At 46.8% G+C, this 12,687-nt stretch overlaps 1 protein-coding gene across 4 annotated transcripts in view; it reads left to right on the plus strand.

The window, feature by feature from the left end:
• The window catches only part of COX4I1 (cytochrome c oxidase subunit 4I1), a 184,484-nt gene that overhangs the window by 113,495 nt on the left and 58,302 nt on the right, over positions 1-12,687 (plus strand). For all 4 annotated transcript variants that reach the window (XM_069636456.1, XM_069636449.1, XM_069636465.1 and 1 more), the window contains one exon: positions 10,187-10,260. In XM_069636456.1, coding sequence (XP_069492557.1) covers positions 10,188-10,260 — 73 coding nt within the window. In that variant the 5' untranslated portion in view covers position 10,187. The remainder of the gene's footprint in view (positions 1-10,186; positions 10,261-12,687) is intronic.

Below are 12,687 nucleotides of genomic sequence, written 5' to 3' on the forward strand. Positions count from 1 at the left end.
AGATTCGGTACACTGTGGAGCACTTTCATTACTGTCCTTCTGTTTAAGATGACATATTCTTTGCTGTCACGCAATTGAAGTCTGAAGGTTGGTTTATAACTCTTCCTTGTTTGAGCATTGAATTTTGTTGAGGTGCCTCTGGTTTTCTTTTTTTTTCTGATCGTTGCTCCCCTTCGTTTTTCCACCTTCTTTTGGGGAACGTGTCCTCCGCCGCCCTCTTGGTATATTTGAGTTTTCAGAAAGTTTCCTTGATGATTTCCTGGGGCTGCGATTGGGGGACCTTCGAGCTTTTGAACGGTAGTGGCTCTGCAGTCTTTCACAGGAAGTCACTGGTTCTATGTACATTTAACTATCTGGCCCCCGTTTTCCAGTTTGGGTCGTCTTCTCGCAGCGTTCCTCCAAGGTTAGGAAAGGAGTCGTCTTTTGCCACACTAATATGTTCTGTTGGCAAAGGTTTGTGGCCTTCCGCTTTGTTTAGGTTGAGGTGGGGTATCATCAGGTATGACCACCGGGGGGTCGTCAAGGTGTTGACTTAAGTTAGATAGGGCCTCTTCCATCAGGAGGTCCTCGATCTTGATATGTTCAGTGGACTTGTTTTCTCCACCAGGTCGAGAAGAGCTGCTCGGTTTCTCTCCTTAGTAAGGTTAGGGTCGATGTCAATCGGATTGCGAATAGCCTTCAGACCTGGTTTCTGACCGGTATTCTTCAATTGCTTCAGGGCAAATCTTTTTTCTGAAGGAGGTAGGCGGAAGACCAGTTCCTCCCTCCTCACAGTCTCAGGTTGTATGGCCTTCAGGTCTGTAAAAATAGGAAAGTCTGTTTGTCTGTAATTCGTTTTCCTTAGATTCTAAGTTCTCGGGGTCCGCTGCCAGTATTAGCTCATTTCCTTCACACACAGACGAACACTTTGTTTCTGAATGGCTGGTTTTTTTCTTTTTTGTCTTCGGTTTTGCGCAGAGGATTTAGGGTTTTATCCGATGCTCTTGGCCTTTTTTGGGGTGGGTTATGAGCTTGATGGTCGGCCCCTCCAGATCACCTGGCATGTGGGATGGTGCTTGATTAGAATTGTTGAAGTTGCACGTTGTCTGGCATCCTATCTCTTTAGAGGTTGTTGAATTTTCTTGCCTCTGCTCTTCAAAAGGTTCGTGTTGGCGCTGTGGGTGCGCAGATATTTTCTGGTTGTTTCCATGGCAGCTGTATAACCCTCCAAATAGAGCAGTTTGGAGTGCATTTTTGCTGAAATGGTACTATGGTCCTTTAATGTGTCATTTATTGACTCATACAATTCGGTGAAAGGAGCAAGGGCCACTGTTACAGCTGACATGGTCAGAATGTCCAGCTTTTTCTTTGGCGAATTGGCTGGTGTGGACTCTAGTTCATTGAGTCTCCGTGATCTTAAAGGTGTTTCCGATAGATCACTGTACCTTCTAGCTTTTGGCGGGGTTGATGCCACAGGTATCGGGTCTTTTTCCGAGGTTCTGGCACGCAGCAGTGTTTTACTTACAGGGGCCAGATCTGCTGTTTCTTCGTGCTCCGTTGGGCACTCGTTTTGTGTGGAGTTTGCCCCCTGATCTTGCTCCAGTATGCGATCCGGGTGTTCCTGACTACTCGACAGGATCTCTTCCACTATGCTGTGGTTCATAGTGGCTTCTGATGGTTTATCCTCCCTTGTTTCTATTGAGGGTAGACAGGGATTTGCCTGGGCGACTAATTTGCTCAGGGATGGTTCTGAGGACATCAAGGGGGGTGAGGGCACCGCTGGGCGAAGCCTTGTCATGTGAATCAATAATTGCCTCCATTGGATGTTTTTCCTGGCTTGGAGCAGACCCCTTCGTTGGTATAGCTTGGGGGTGATGCAAATCCAACGTCTCTAAGATCTTGAAGTTTTCCCCCGATGGTTCTGACTCCATGGGGGTTTCCATCTGCCTCGGTTTGACTTGATGCAGAGAGGGCAGGTTTGGATTTGTTTCCTTGAGGTTGGAGGCCTCTACAGGCTCCTCCGTACTGAAAACGTCATCCAGCATTTCGCTGTCACTGATTTCACAGACTTCGTCGTGTTTTCTTTTGCATTGTTTGCAAAAGAAGTCTTTTAGCATGTGGATTACAGGTGGTTTATATTTCGCACTTTTGGGAGTGACCTTAAATTTTGGGTTTCCTGATGAGACGATGAGTTTGGTTGGCTTTCTGCCATTGGTAGGGGAGGTTGTTCACCCCCTTTTTTTGGCAGTCCACCAATGTTGATGGCTGGGCGTGCCTGGGCTGCACGTGGTGATTTGGGTCTTATGGATGGATCTTTTGCTTTTCTTAGGTTGGGGACCTTCGCCCTTTGTAGGGGTAACTACCCGTATTGGTGAGTGATCTGAGTCACAGCTGTGGGTTTCTGCGTCCTCCCATTCAGGTCAGGTGTGTTGGATGAAGATGGGCCTGTATGAGCAGCCTCTTTAGGCTGTACTGGCAACACTGTCCATTGTATAGGGGTTGGGTGCATGCCAATGCTTCCCACGATGGGCTGGGAGAGCTGTAAACTCTTTTCCAACGTGTTGTCCCGGGCCTCAGTGGGCTGGTTATTTCTTAGTTTATTTTCCTTGTCAGAGGACAGCTTCCTCTGATGTTGGGGTAGTCTGGACTAGTGGCTCCTCTCCTGGGCCCATGGGTTTCATCCTTTGCGGTTCGCCTGCTTTTCCTGAGACACTCGTCTGTTCGTCAGGCGGCCCACTGCTCCGCAGCTCGGAGCCGTCCCTCCTCCGATAGGCGGCGCCGAGTCCGCGGTCGCAGGGGAGCACAGAGGAGCAGCTGCAGTTGGCAGCGCAGGCCAAATTGCCGCAACAGAAGGTAAGACTCTGTCCGTGGAGGGCATGTTCCTGGGGGCGGATGGGCACTTTTCGCTGGCACAGTCAGTGGCGTGTTCATGCTCCTTGCATGGCGTGCCTTGTGCTTGAAGGGAGAATATCGAGGCTGTATTAGGATGCAGCGTGGGCAGCTGAGGCCGCGACGTTGTGAGGGATGATGGGTCGGGCGTTCCCGGAGCCATGGGGCAGACACCCAAGGGTCCCTAGGTAGACCCGTCCAGATGGACTGATTTTTTTTTTCCCAAACCTGCCGCCCTAATGTAGAGGTGGCCGGCTTTCCCGTTGCTGAAGGGTTTCCTTTTCTCCTCTGCACGTGTGCGCAAGCTCCTCAGTCGCTGTTCTTTCCTCCGAGGCGGTGGGGCTTAGCAGAGAGCAGTCCACAGCAGCCATAGACTGCTACTCTAGTCTGCCGCTACTCCGCGGCCATTCCGCGGGGAAGTGGGGTTTTTAAAGCCAGTCGCCTCCCACACACTGGAAACAGAAGATAGACTAAAGTCTGTAGATGCAGGAAGAAAATAGCAGTGGACCCTGCCAAAGACTGCTACTCTGCCGCTACTCCGCCATATAACACATTCACAGATGGTGGAAGGGTCCCCGAAGGGTGTCTGTACAATAGTACAAAGATGAGAGCAAGTGGGGAGTCAGTTTTAGGGCGAAAGAAAAGAGGGACATAGACCAGGGACAGAACAAACGGGGGAAAACATACTTTTTCAAAAGCTCTGGAAACGAGTTTTGCTTCCCGTCAGGCCTGCTTGAGAGCTGGTGGGATAACACTGTACATTCCTTTAGTTTACTGGGAGAAGCCAACCTGGCCCTGTTGCCACTAGTGGTCCTGGCGCTTCTCAGCTTGGATCCCAGAGGCACTTTCAAAGATTCAGGGGATAAAGCATAAAGGCACCGGCAACTATCTATCTGGTCAGCTTCATCAGGAGTTTGACCACTGGGAATTCCAGCTCAGACAGGTGGAGTCAGGCGCAGATTCTTTGAGGCATAGACTCTCTTGCTACCTGTGTTGCTGGTGAGACTGTTGTATCTGAACGGTCCTGTTTCTACTACCACTGACATTTTTCTTCAAAAAGAGACTCCCGCCGTGGAGCGGCCGCAGAGTCTTTGAGCCTTAGTCTGCCGACACGTGGAGCAACTTGAGTAGCTGCATATTGCTATCTGCATGCTGCCAGTCGCGATCCAGATATTCCATTATGCGACAACCATAACATGCAAGTAAACCGATTTGACCTCACAATGGCGGTAAAACTGGCTATTTCATATACATGAAACTACCATTCTTAGTCTAAGTCTTGAATACGAGCTTGAGGTTAATTTTTTTTTTCCATCTACGCTCATCTTGATACTAACGCGAGCGTCAAGATGTGCGGGTGAAAGTCCTCGCCTGCATTGAAAAGAGAGAGCATTCTGAACAAAATATAATATTCAATCGTACGCGCATTGCACAGCATTTTATTCTAGGAATACGTAGACTCTGATATGCCCTGTGCCCCTCATCTTGCCTCCCCACCTGTTGATGCATTCTACCTCAGCAGAGGATATAGGGAAAATTGGCAAACGCCTGTGGAACATTCTGCTGAGGCATTCTACGAAAACACTAAGTTTTCTTCGTTAACTGCGACGATGCATTCTTATGTGCAATCGAGCGGGAGTTTCTCACATGACAGGATTGTCAGAACAATTAAATTGAAGCGCCGAAGGAATAACAGATAAAGTACACAAAGGAAATCGGAGCCTTTCGACATCTTTTGATGTATTCTCGAAGCACTATTCAGACTCGCCTGCCATGTATTTTGAAAAACAGATTAGCTCAATTGCTTTGTGAATAATGGTTGTCTCAACCGGACCAATTACGAGACTCCGTTTTAACTCGACTTCTGAACCTCCTCCATTACTTGCGGAAAACTCCCTTTTGACGGCAGAACCACCCCTTCCTCGCTGTAAATATACCCACAACACTGTGGATACAATGAATACTCAAAGCGGCGATTTAACATCGAAGACGATGGTTCGTGCCCCTATAATCAAAGACCTTATGGATGAAGCGAATCTTTTGTTCATCCCGCCCGACTACTCCATAAAGTCGGAATCGACCAAGCATAGTATTCAAACATCTGCCGACGCTGAACAGTGTGAAACGTAGAGCTGAATGAAATGCAAGACTGTACTATGCTATCTAATGCGGCAATAAATCTGGACCCATCGATGGAAGAATCACTGAATAATACCAACATAGAGTCCAACTAAACAAAAGGACCTAGAACCCAGTTGGCTGGCTAGGAATAATTCATCCATAAACTTCTCACAAAAAAACAAAGCAAGGATGGCCAAAGAGATGTGAAAGAAAAAAAAAAGCACGACCTTGATTCAAACCCCATTAAATCCTCGAATGGCTCGCCTGTCCTTAGATATTACTGAAATTGAGACACTGATGTGCAGCCATGAAAAACAAGTCTTTGGGAAGGTCTTTGTCATGAGCACTGCTCCCGAGAAGCCAAGTCAAGCCCAGCATCCCCGGAAGCAGGCTCACGACCCTCGGCCCTTGCTCCAGCAACCCCCTATTGGGGCCCTTTGGACCATGTCCTGGCGCCTGTGGCGCCAGGCTCATAAGGAACCTCAGTCCCGGCGCCAGGGGCGCCGGGCTCATAATTCTTGCAAAGGTGCTTGGGTGGACCTACCTGTAGCAGACCATGCTGCATACTCACCTTTGCAAATGCTGGCAGGATGAAGTCCCCAGCCTTCTGCTGGGAGGAACTATTCCCTGAACTGGGACTACTTTCTTACCTGGGTGGGGCTGGTGCCACTCCTTAGCTCTGGAACACAGGAACTCTTTTGCCTGGGCGAGGCTGAGGAAGAAGACACCCAATCACTCCAACACTATTTAAACCACACCCGATTGGGAAAACGTGCTTCGTGTTATTCTGCATCTGCAGCAGGACGCACACCGAGTCAGCTCCAGCATTCCAGTGACATCTCCAGCTTCAGCTCAGCAACCTGTGGAAGAAAGACACAAGAACTATACTTACCATCCAGGAATCCAGACACCAGCAGAACCTGCAAGCAAAAGAAACATAAGGTTAGCAAGTTGCAATACGTTCGCAGCCGCGCTCACTTACCTGATCCATCTGTGCTTTCACGTCCTTCTCTTCAGCAGCCTAACGGCACCTGTAAAGACAAAGAACATTGTTAAGTAGGAATCGGGTGAAGGCGGCTGCATTTACTTTTCTTACCTGCTTTTGTGCGCGTATTACGATCTCTTCAACCGCAGCAGCCCGGCACCTGAAAACAAGACATTATTTAAGTGCCATTAAAGACTGCAAGAAAGCCTAACACTTACGTGTTTCCCCACGTGCATCCGCGACTGGGAAAACGCCTGCAACATCTCAAGACCTGAAAACAGAAAACCAGGGACATTATTGAGGTGCCATTGAAATTCCCATTCCTACGTAAAACCGCACGTGTCGCGCTCTCAGTGACCACGCCCTCAGCATCCAGGCACCTGAAAAAGACAATGCAAAGACTTCATTAAAGGTGCCCATCTCTTCAAGACTATAAACTCTTTATACCTACTGGCATCTGCTCGTGCGGTAACGGCGGCATCACCTTTTGGCATATCAGCACCTGTGCCACTTCTAAGGCCACAAAAGACTTTGAGGATCTCCCGTGACGTAACTGGAACCTACGCACCCCTGCATAAGTTGCAGGATGGAGAGCCCAGCATTTATACGCCTAAGGTGAGAGCTCACCAGGACATTGGACTTTCGGAGAGTTGGCGATTAGTGAGGAGGAAGTCCAGCCAAACGGTCATTAACCCTTTTTTCTTCCGCCTGCAGAAACCTTACCCTGCAAGCCAGACGGTCAATAAGAGGAAGCCCAGTCCAGAGAGTCATCCGAGCTCTACGCTTCTCAATTGAAGAGACTATAACAGTTCAGCCGGGACCAGCGCCTCCGTGGGAATCAGGTGAGCGTTAGTCTTAGAAAAAAATACAAGGAAACGCTTATAACATTCACAAGAGAATTCCAGAGAAAGTGAATATCCATAAGAGCGCAATGGGTACAGAAACTCTTTGTAAAGGCACAGTATGAGAAATCTGAAGTCTCGGATATACGAAAAGAATCAAACAAGACAAAGGATGCTTAAGCACCGACCACGCAAGAGGTAAAAAAATATTCGACTGAAGGATTGGATTAATACGATTAACCTAAAATCCAAATATCACCTGACCGTACCATGTACGATCAACCAGTCCGATCAATCAATTACCACAATATGTTGGCGTAATTTTTCCAGCTCGAGATACGAGATTGTTTTTTACAATTTTCTCTTAGCGAAGACCAAACAAATTCCCTCAACACTGAATTACTGCAGCTTCTGCCAAGATACAGAAATTGTAGTCATTGCACCATATCGTAATGGTGTGTCCAGCGCTGTCAGAAAAGCGAGCCTTATACCGAGACATGCTCTCACGAACAAATACGCAGTTGGAGCCAGAAGGAAGATGGGCGCAGATCCTTCTAGGTGAAAATAAGAACCTTGTTATCACCATTATCCTTTTCTGGAAAGATATGTTAATGTTAAAGGCCATTTGTACCGCGCACTATCACCACCGTAGTGGTCCCTTGGAGCTCTTGCGGCTCTGAAAAAGGGGAGGAGAAGGGGTGGGTTAGTGGGAATAAGCTGGAAAAGTGCAGGAGAGCAGTGATGTGCTGTTGGCAGCCTCAGCCCGGTGGGTCCGTTGGCTGGGCTTGGGGTCTTTTACGGTCCGTAGTCGTTGTGTGCTGTTGTGCAAGTCTATGTGGTATGTTTTGTTGTTGCATTGTTGTGACGTTTGTGCGGATTGCTGCATTTTAGGCTTGTGGTTGTTTGGTTAGAGTTTGAGAGGTGTGTGCAGAGGGATGGAATTGTTAGTTGGTTAGTTGGCATTACAAATTCTAAGTGTGGCACATGCTAACAATCACAATTCTATCTGGATGCGACGCGAGCTAAAGTTTTGTTCCCTACATATGTGGCATTAGCATATGCATCATTTACAATCCATTTACAGTGGTCACAAGTCTTCCTAGATATGTATTATTAAAGTCTATGGCAGTCTATGCTATGGAAGGCAAGGTAGAGTGACCGGTTGTCGATGGCGATGTCGACAGCATGTCTATGGCAAGCCCCTCTCAGGAATCAAGATCGGTATACACTAACCCTGAGGGCCCTTCACCGTGATACGCTGGCACCCAGGAAGAGGTTCCCTCAAGGCATGAGCACTACTGGACACCTTCCATAAGCGAGGACTCAGTCAGAAAGGCCATCTAAGTGTGGTGCATGGTAACATTTTTAATCCTGTCTAGAAGCTGAGCAGACTAAGGTCAAGAATTCCATCTAAGTGTGGTACATGCTAACATTCTTAATCCTGTCTAGATGCGGAGTAGACTAGAGTCAAGAATTCCAACTAAGTGTGGTACATGCAAACATTGTTACACCTGTCGAAGTGTGACACAAGGTAATCTTGATCATTCTCTGTATGTGTGGCACTAGTCGGCATTGGTTAATATGCTAGTGTGTAGTGGAATGCAACATTTGCAGTTAGTCAGGACTGGATCTAGGCTGATGGTCACAATCTCTCTAGGTACGCAAGGTGCAGTTCTATGGCAGTTTACGCTATGATAGGTAAGGTAGAGTGGCAAGGGCTTTCTGGAGTAGTGATTGCTCTACTCCCCACTCATGCCACACTCAGTTTTGTTGGTGTCTGGCTTCCTTCGCTTCCCTGCGGACACCTGCAGACACATCTTGGAGCCGCCTCTGTAGGAGCCGCTCTTCGCCACCGGGGCTGCCCTGGGAAAGTCGAGGATAAAGGGGAGGTGGACCAATCAGGGCCCGGGGGATGGAGGGGCAGGCGGGACTAAGCAGGGGAAGCCTGCAATGCTGACTTTTGGCCCGCGACGGCCGCGGTGATCAGGCTCGATACGAGCCTCGGATGGCTCTTTGAAATTAGCCAATAAGGGACCGGGGATGGGCTGGGAGGAGGCCAAGCCGGGAAGCCGTGGGGAAAGAGGGATGCAGGCAGGGGGCCCAAACCAGGCCCGAAATTAGTCCAAACAGAGGCCCGGGAGGGTCCTCTGTTGGATCAGCTCACCTGCAGCGCCTGGTGGAAAAGGCAGCAGCGGTGAAATAGAAATGACTGAGAGGGATCGATGGAGGACACCTAAGAATGAATTTTGAATTCTATTTTTACTGAATGTATTTGATATAAGCTAAATGAAAAGTTTGTAATAAACTATATCCTTTAATAAAAAAAATTCAAAAAGTATTCAAAACGGGTGACTTGCAAGTAAACGGTTTGTGACAAAGACTTTGAAATAATGTCCTCCATAGCCGCCCTAAAAAAGAAATAAAAAAAATGGGGTGGGAAGAGACCGCACAGTGAAAAGCAAGTGAGCTAGGTTGGCAAGATGAGATGGTCACTCAGTCTGTTAAAAGATGCTACAGTGGGCACATAAGGTCCATACAGTCAGGAAACTATGCCAGGTGGCATTGGGTATTTCCCCTGTGTATTCCCCATTTTACCAAGTAACTTGACCACCAGCAAACATTGCCCCCATGTCCATAGGCTTCTGTCTGTCTGAACTTGCAAACACGCAAAATTAGTTGGCGTTGGTGTGCACTGGTGCCACGTTTTTTGTACACAATTCACCGCATTCCTGGCCTCCAGGCAATGTAAGTCGGGAATAGTTATTGGTACCCAGAACAAAATCTATGCAGTCCAAAACCTCTCCAGGGAATGGAATGGTCCAACTCTCGAACATTCTCCTGGGAGGTGCAAAAGTGTCCTTAAGACAACACAACCCGTGCAGAGAGCAGACCTGGCATTGCCAGCTTAACCTCCGTCCAGTACTAGGGGGGAAAACAAGCCCTCTTATGTTTTCTAATCCAGTTTTGACGTGTAGGGGTGCTTTATCTGCTTCGAACCAGACATGCTGATCTCACAGCCAATATCCTACAGTTAAGAAGATCCGCGTCCTCCCAAGGCCTAGCTTCCACCCAGACAAGAGAAACCCATAAATGAATGGTGAAAGCCACATGCTGGAGATAGTGTTGGTCCGCTCGCCCAGTTCCACCAGGTGAGACTGGTAGGAGATATTATCCAGAGCAATATAGTGCTTTTACAAAAACAAATGTGTGCAGGAAATTGAAGCAAACTAATTATTTTGGAAATGTATGTTGTCTGCTCTTGTGATCCGCAATAAACTATCTGTTAAATGTGAAGTGCAAAGGAAAAAATTATAAACTTACGATTGTATTCAGGAAATGCTAATGTTTTTTTTAATGATTTCTGTTTCAGAATGCTGGCTTCTCGAGCACTTAGTTTAGTTGGCAAACGAGCCCTTTCAACATCTGTCTGCCTACGTGGCCATGGTGAGTAAACTGAGAATTGTTTTGATAAACGTTGGCATTGCAAAAAAATGTAGCATGTAAATGAGGCATTTGCGAACATATAAAAATCTTTAAAGTAAGTAACTAAAAATTCCAATTACTAAAAATAATTTTACATCCGTGGTTGCTTTAACTACATTCATGTAGCCTGTGAAAGGTTTTATATCTGCGAATCTGAATACTTGCAAATACCCCAAGAAAATGTTTTTCCATTGTATTGTTTATAGCGCGGGAGCAGCAGAGTTAAAGACGGGGGGGGGGGGTGCCAGCATTGGGAGTTCAATTTTATAAAGTGGCGAGGAATTTTATTTTTGAACAGGCTATGTTTTTTCAGTTTTCCGGAACTAAACGATGGCGGGGGCATTTCAAGCCTTTGCTGGAATTTTGAGTTTCGGGTGCTCGGGTTGTGACAGAATGAAATGCTGCTTGAAACTTTTTTTTTTTCCCGGGGTTGCTTTGCTTCCAACCTCCTAAGCTTTTAGTAGGTGAGGTTTAGAGGCCCCAAGCGCTGTGGAATTTAGCTGGCAAGTATGCTTATTTTTCCATTGAAGACTGCTTTATAGGTAATGCATGCAGTTTTGAATATGATACTGTTTGGGAGGGGAGCTCTGGTGAAGCTTGCAGGGCGTTGGCAGAATTTGCAGGCACCTGTAATGAGTTGAGTGTTATCACAAATCCAGCGTTGAAAATAGTTGTCAACTGAAATGTGTGATTATTGAAGTAACCTGTCTATTTCTCCAAAAGATTCTTTACATGTTAAAATAGTTTTATACAGGGTAATATATGGGCTTGTTAGTAAGGTGACCAAAAATTCCATCAACAAGATACTATTGATATTTTAGATTCATAAATAAACGTTTCACTGGCTTCCCTTTAAAGAGGATTGTCTTTAAAACCCTCACTCTTAGGCATAAATGCGTCTATGATCTGGCACCCCACCTACTTGGTCCAAAGAATAGCGAAGTTAACCTCAGCCAGGCCTATTAGACTGGCCAAAACCAACAGAATTTCCATTCCTAAGACCCGGAGAGTTTGTGCAGGCGGTACCAGTTTCCCCTATTATGGCTGCATTGCCCTGGAACACTCTACCCACTCACATTAGGATGATTGACTCGCACAAAGCCTTTCGCAAAGCAATAAAAACTGTTTTAGTATGACTTTTGCACCCTTTGTACTTGCTCTTATTCATCTTGCATCTCACCGGATGTTAGCACTAGTTGGTATGAAACCTGTATGCAACTGTATTATATGCTAAAGATGTAACCACCTATGTATGAATTTTACTGAACCGCCTGTGATTTTAACTAAAACTCTATTCTTGGGCTGCCTTCAATATAACCCTGAACCAAGCCTAATTACATTCTCTTGCAATAGCACCTCGATGCCTTTGGGCTGTAGTGCGCTCTACACATCCAAATAAAATAAAAAAAGCCAATAAACTCTTGATAATCCGAATTTGTGTGTCGGTGTTGGTTGCAGACTACATGGCTGAGTTTCATGTGGCTTTATCAAGGCAGTGGTTAACACTTTGACGGAATCAGTATTGGCATACCTTGTAGCTGATTTGCATTTGTCCTAGCTAGAAATTACTAATTGCTTTACTTCCTCATGTCCTGCATGGAGGAAATTCATCAAAGCTAACGTGTCCATGTGATCCGATTGGTTGATTGTTTACTTGACTCCTCGAGTAAGTTCTTAAGTCAAGTAGGGCCGTTTCTGTTTTGTGCCCGGGGTGAAACCCAGACTGACTAAGACCAAGTAGGTTGTTGGCCTTGAATTGTTGCACTTGGAGGTAGGCAGCTTTGTCCAGAAGTTTCAGCAGCAAGGGGACAGTAGTTATAGGCATATAGTTGATAGGTGTGGGGTCCAGTGCAGGCTTCTTCATGAGGGGCTCAAATCCATGCTTCTTTGAGGCAAGCTGGGACGAGTCCCATCGTGAAGGAAGCATTAACGAATGCTGTAAGGAAGGGAGCAAGAGTGTTCGCACATTCTTTGATGGCGCCGGGCAGATGTCCCCTTTGCAGTTAAAGGGTTTGACAGAGTTCATGGTGGTGATATCATGCTCCAGGATTGTTTTGAAGGGGAACAGGGAGGTTGGTCTGCTGGTTTCGGGCAGTTCAGGAAGTGAGGATTGTCGCATTGTTTGATTTGAATTTTGGTGTGCAGGGTGTCTACTTTGTTGAGCATGGCTGTTTGAATCCCATCGCACCAAGCCTCATCTTTGGTGATAGCTTGGGGTGGGATGGAGGGTGTCTCAAATTCCCTGAAGATGGAGAAGATCTCTGTCAGATTTGGCCTTGGCAATTCTGCTATTAAATGAGATTAAATTCTAGTTTGGCCGAGTCGGAATGGCTGTATTGCCAGAGGGATAGTGCAGTGCATATTTTGGAGCCGAGTTCTAGCAGGTCA

This window comes from Ambystoma mexicanum, chromosome 1q (genome assembly GCF_040938575.1).
Source record: "Ambystoma mexicanum isolate Mex_15411 chromosome 1q, UKY_AmexF1_1, whole genome shotgun sequence".
Classification (NCBI taxonomy): Eukaryota; Metazoa; Chordata; class Amphibia; order Caudata; family Ambystomatidae; genus Ambystoma; species Ambystoma mexicanum.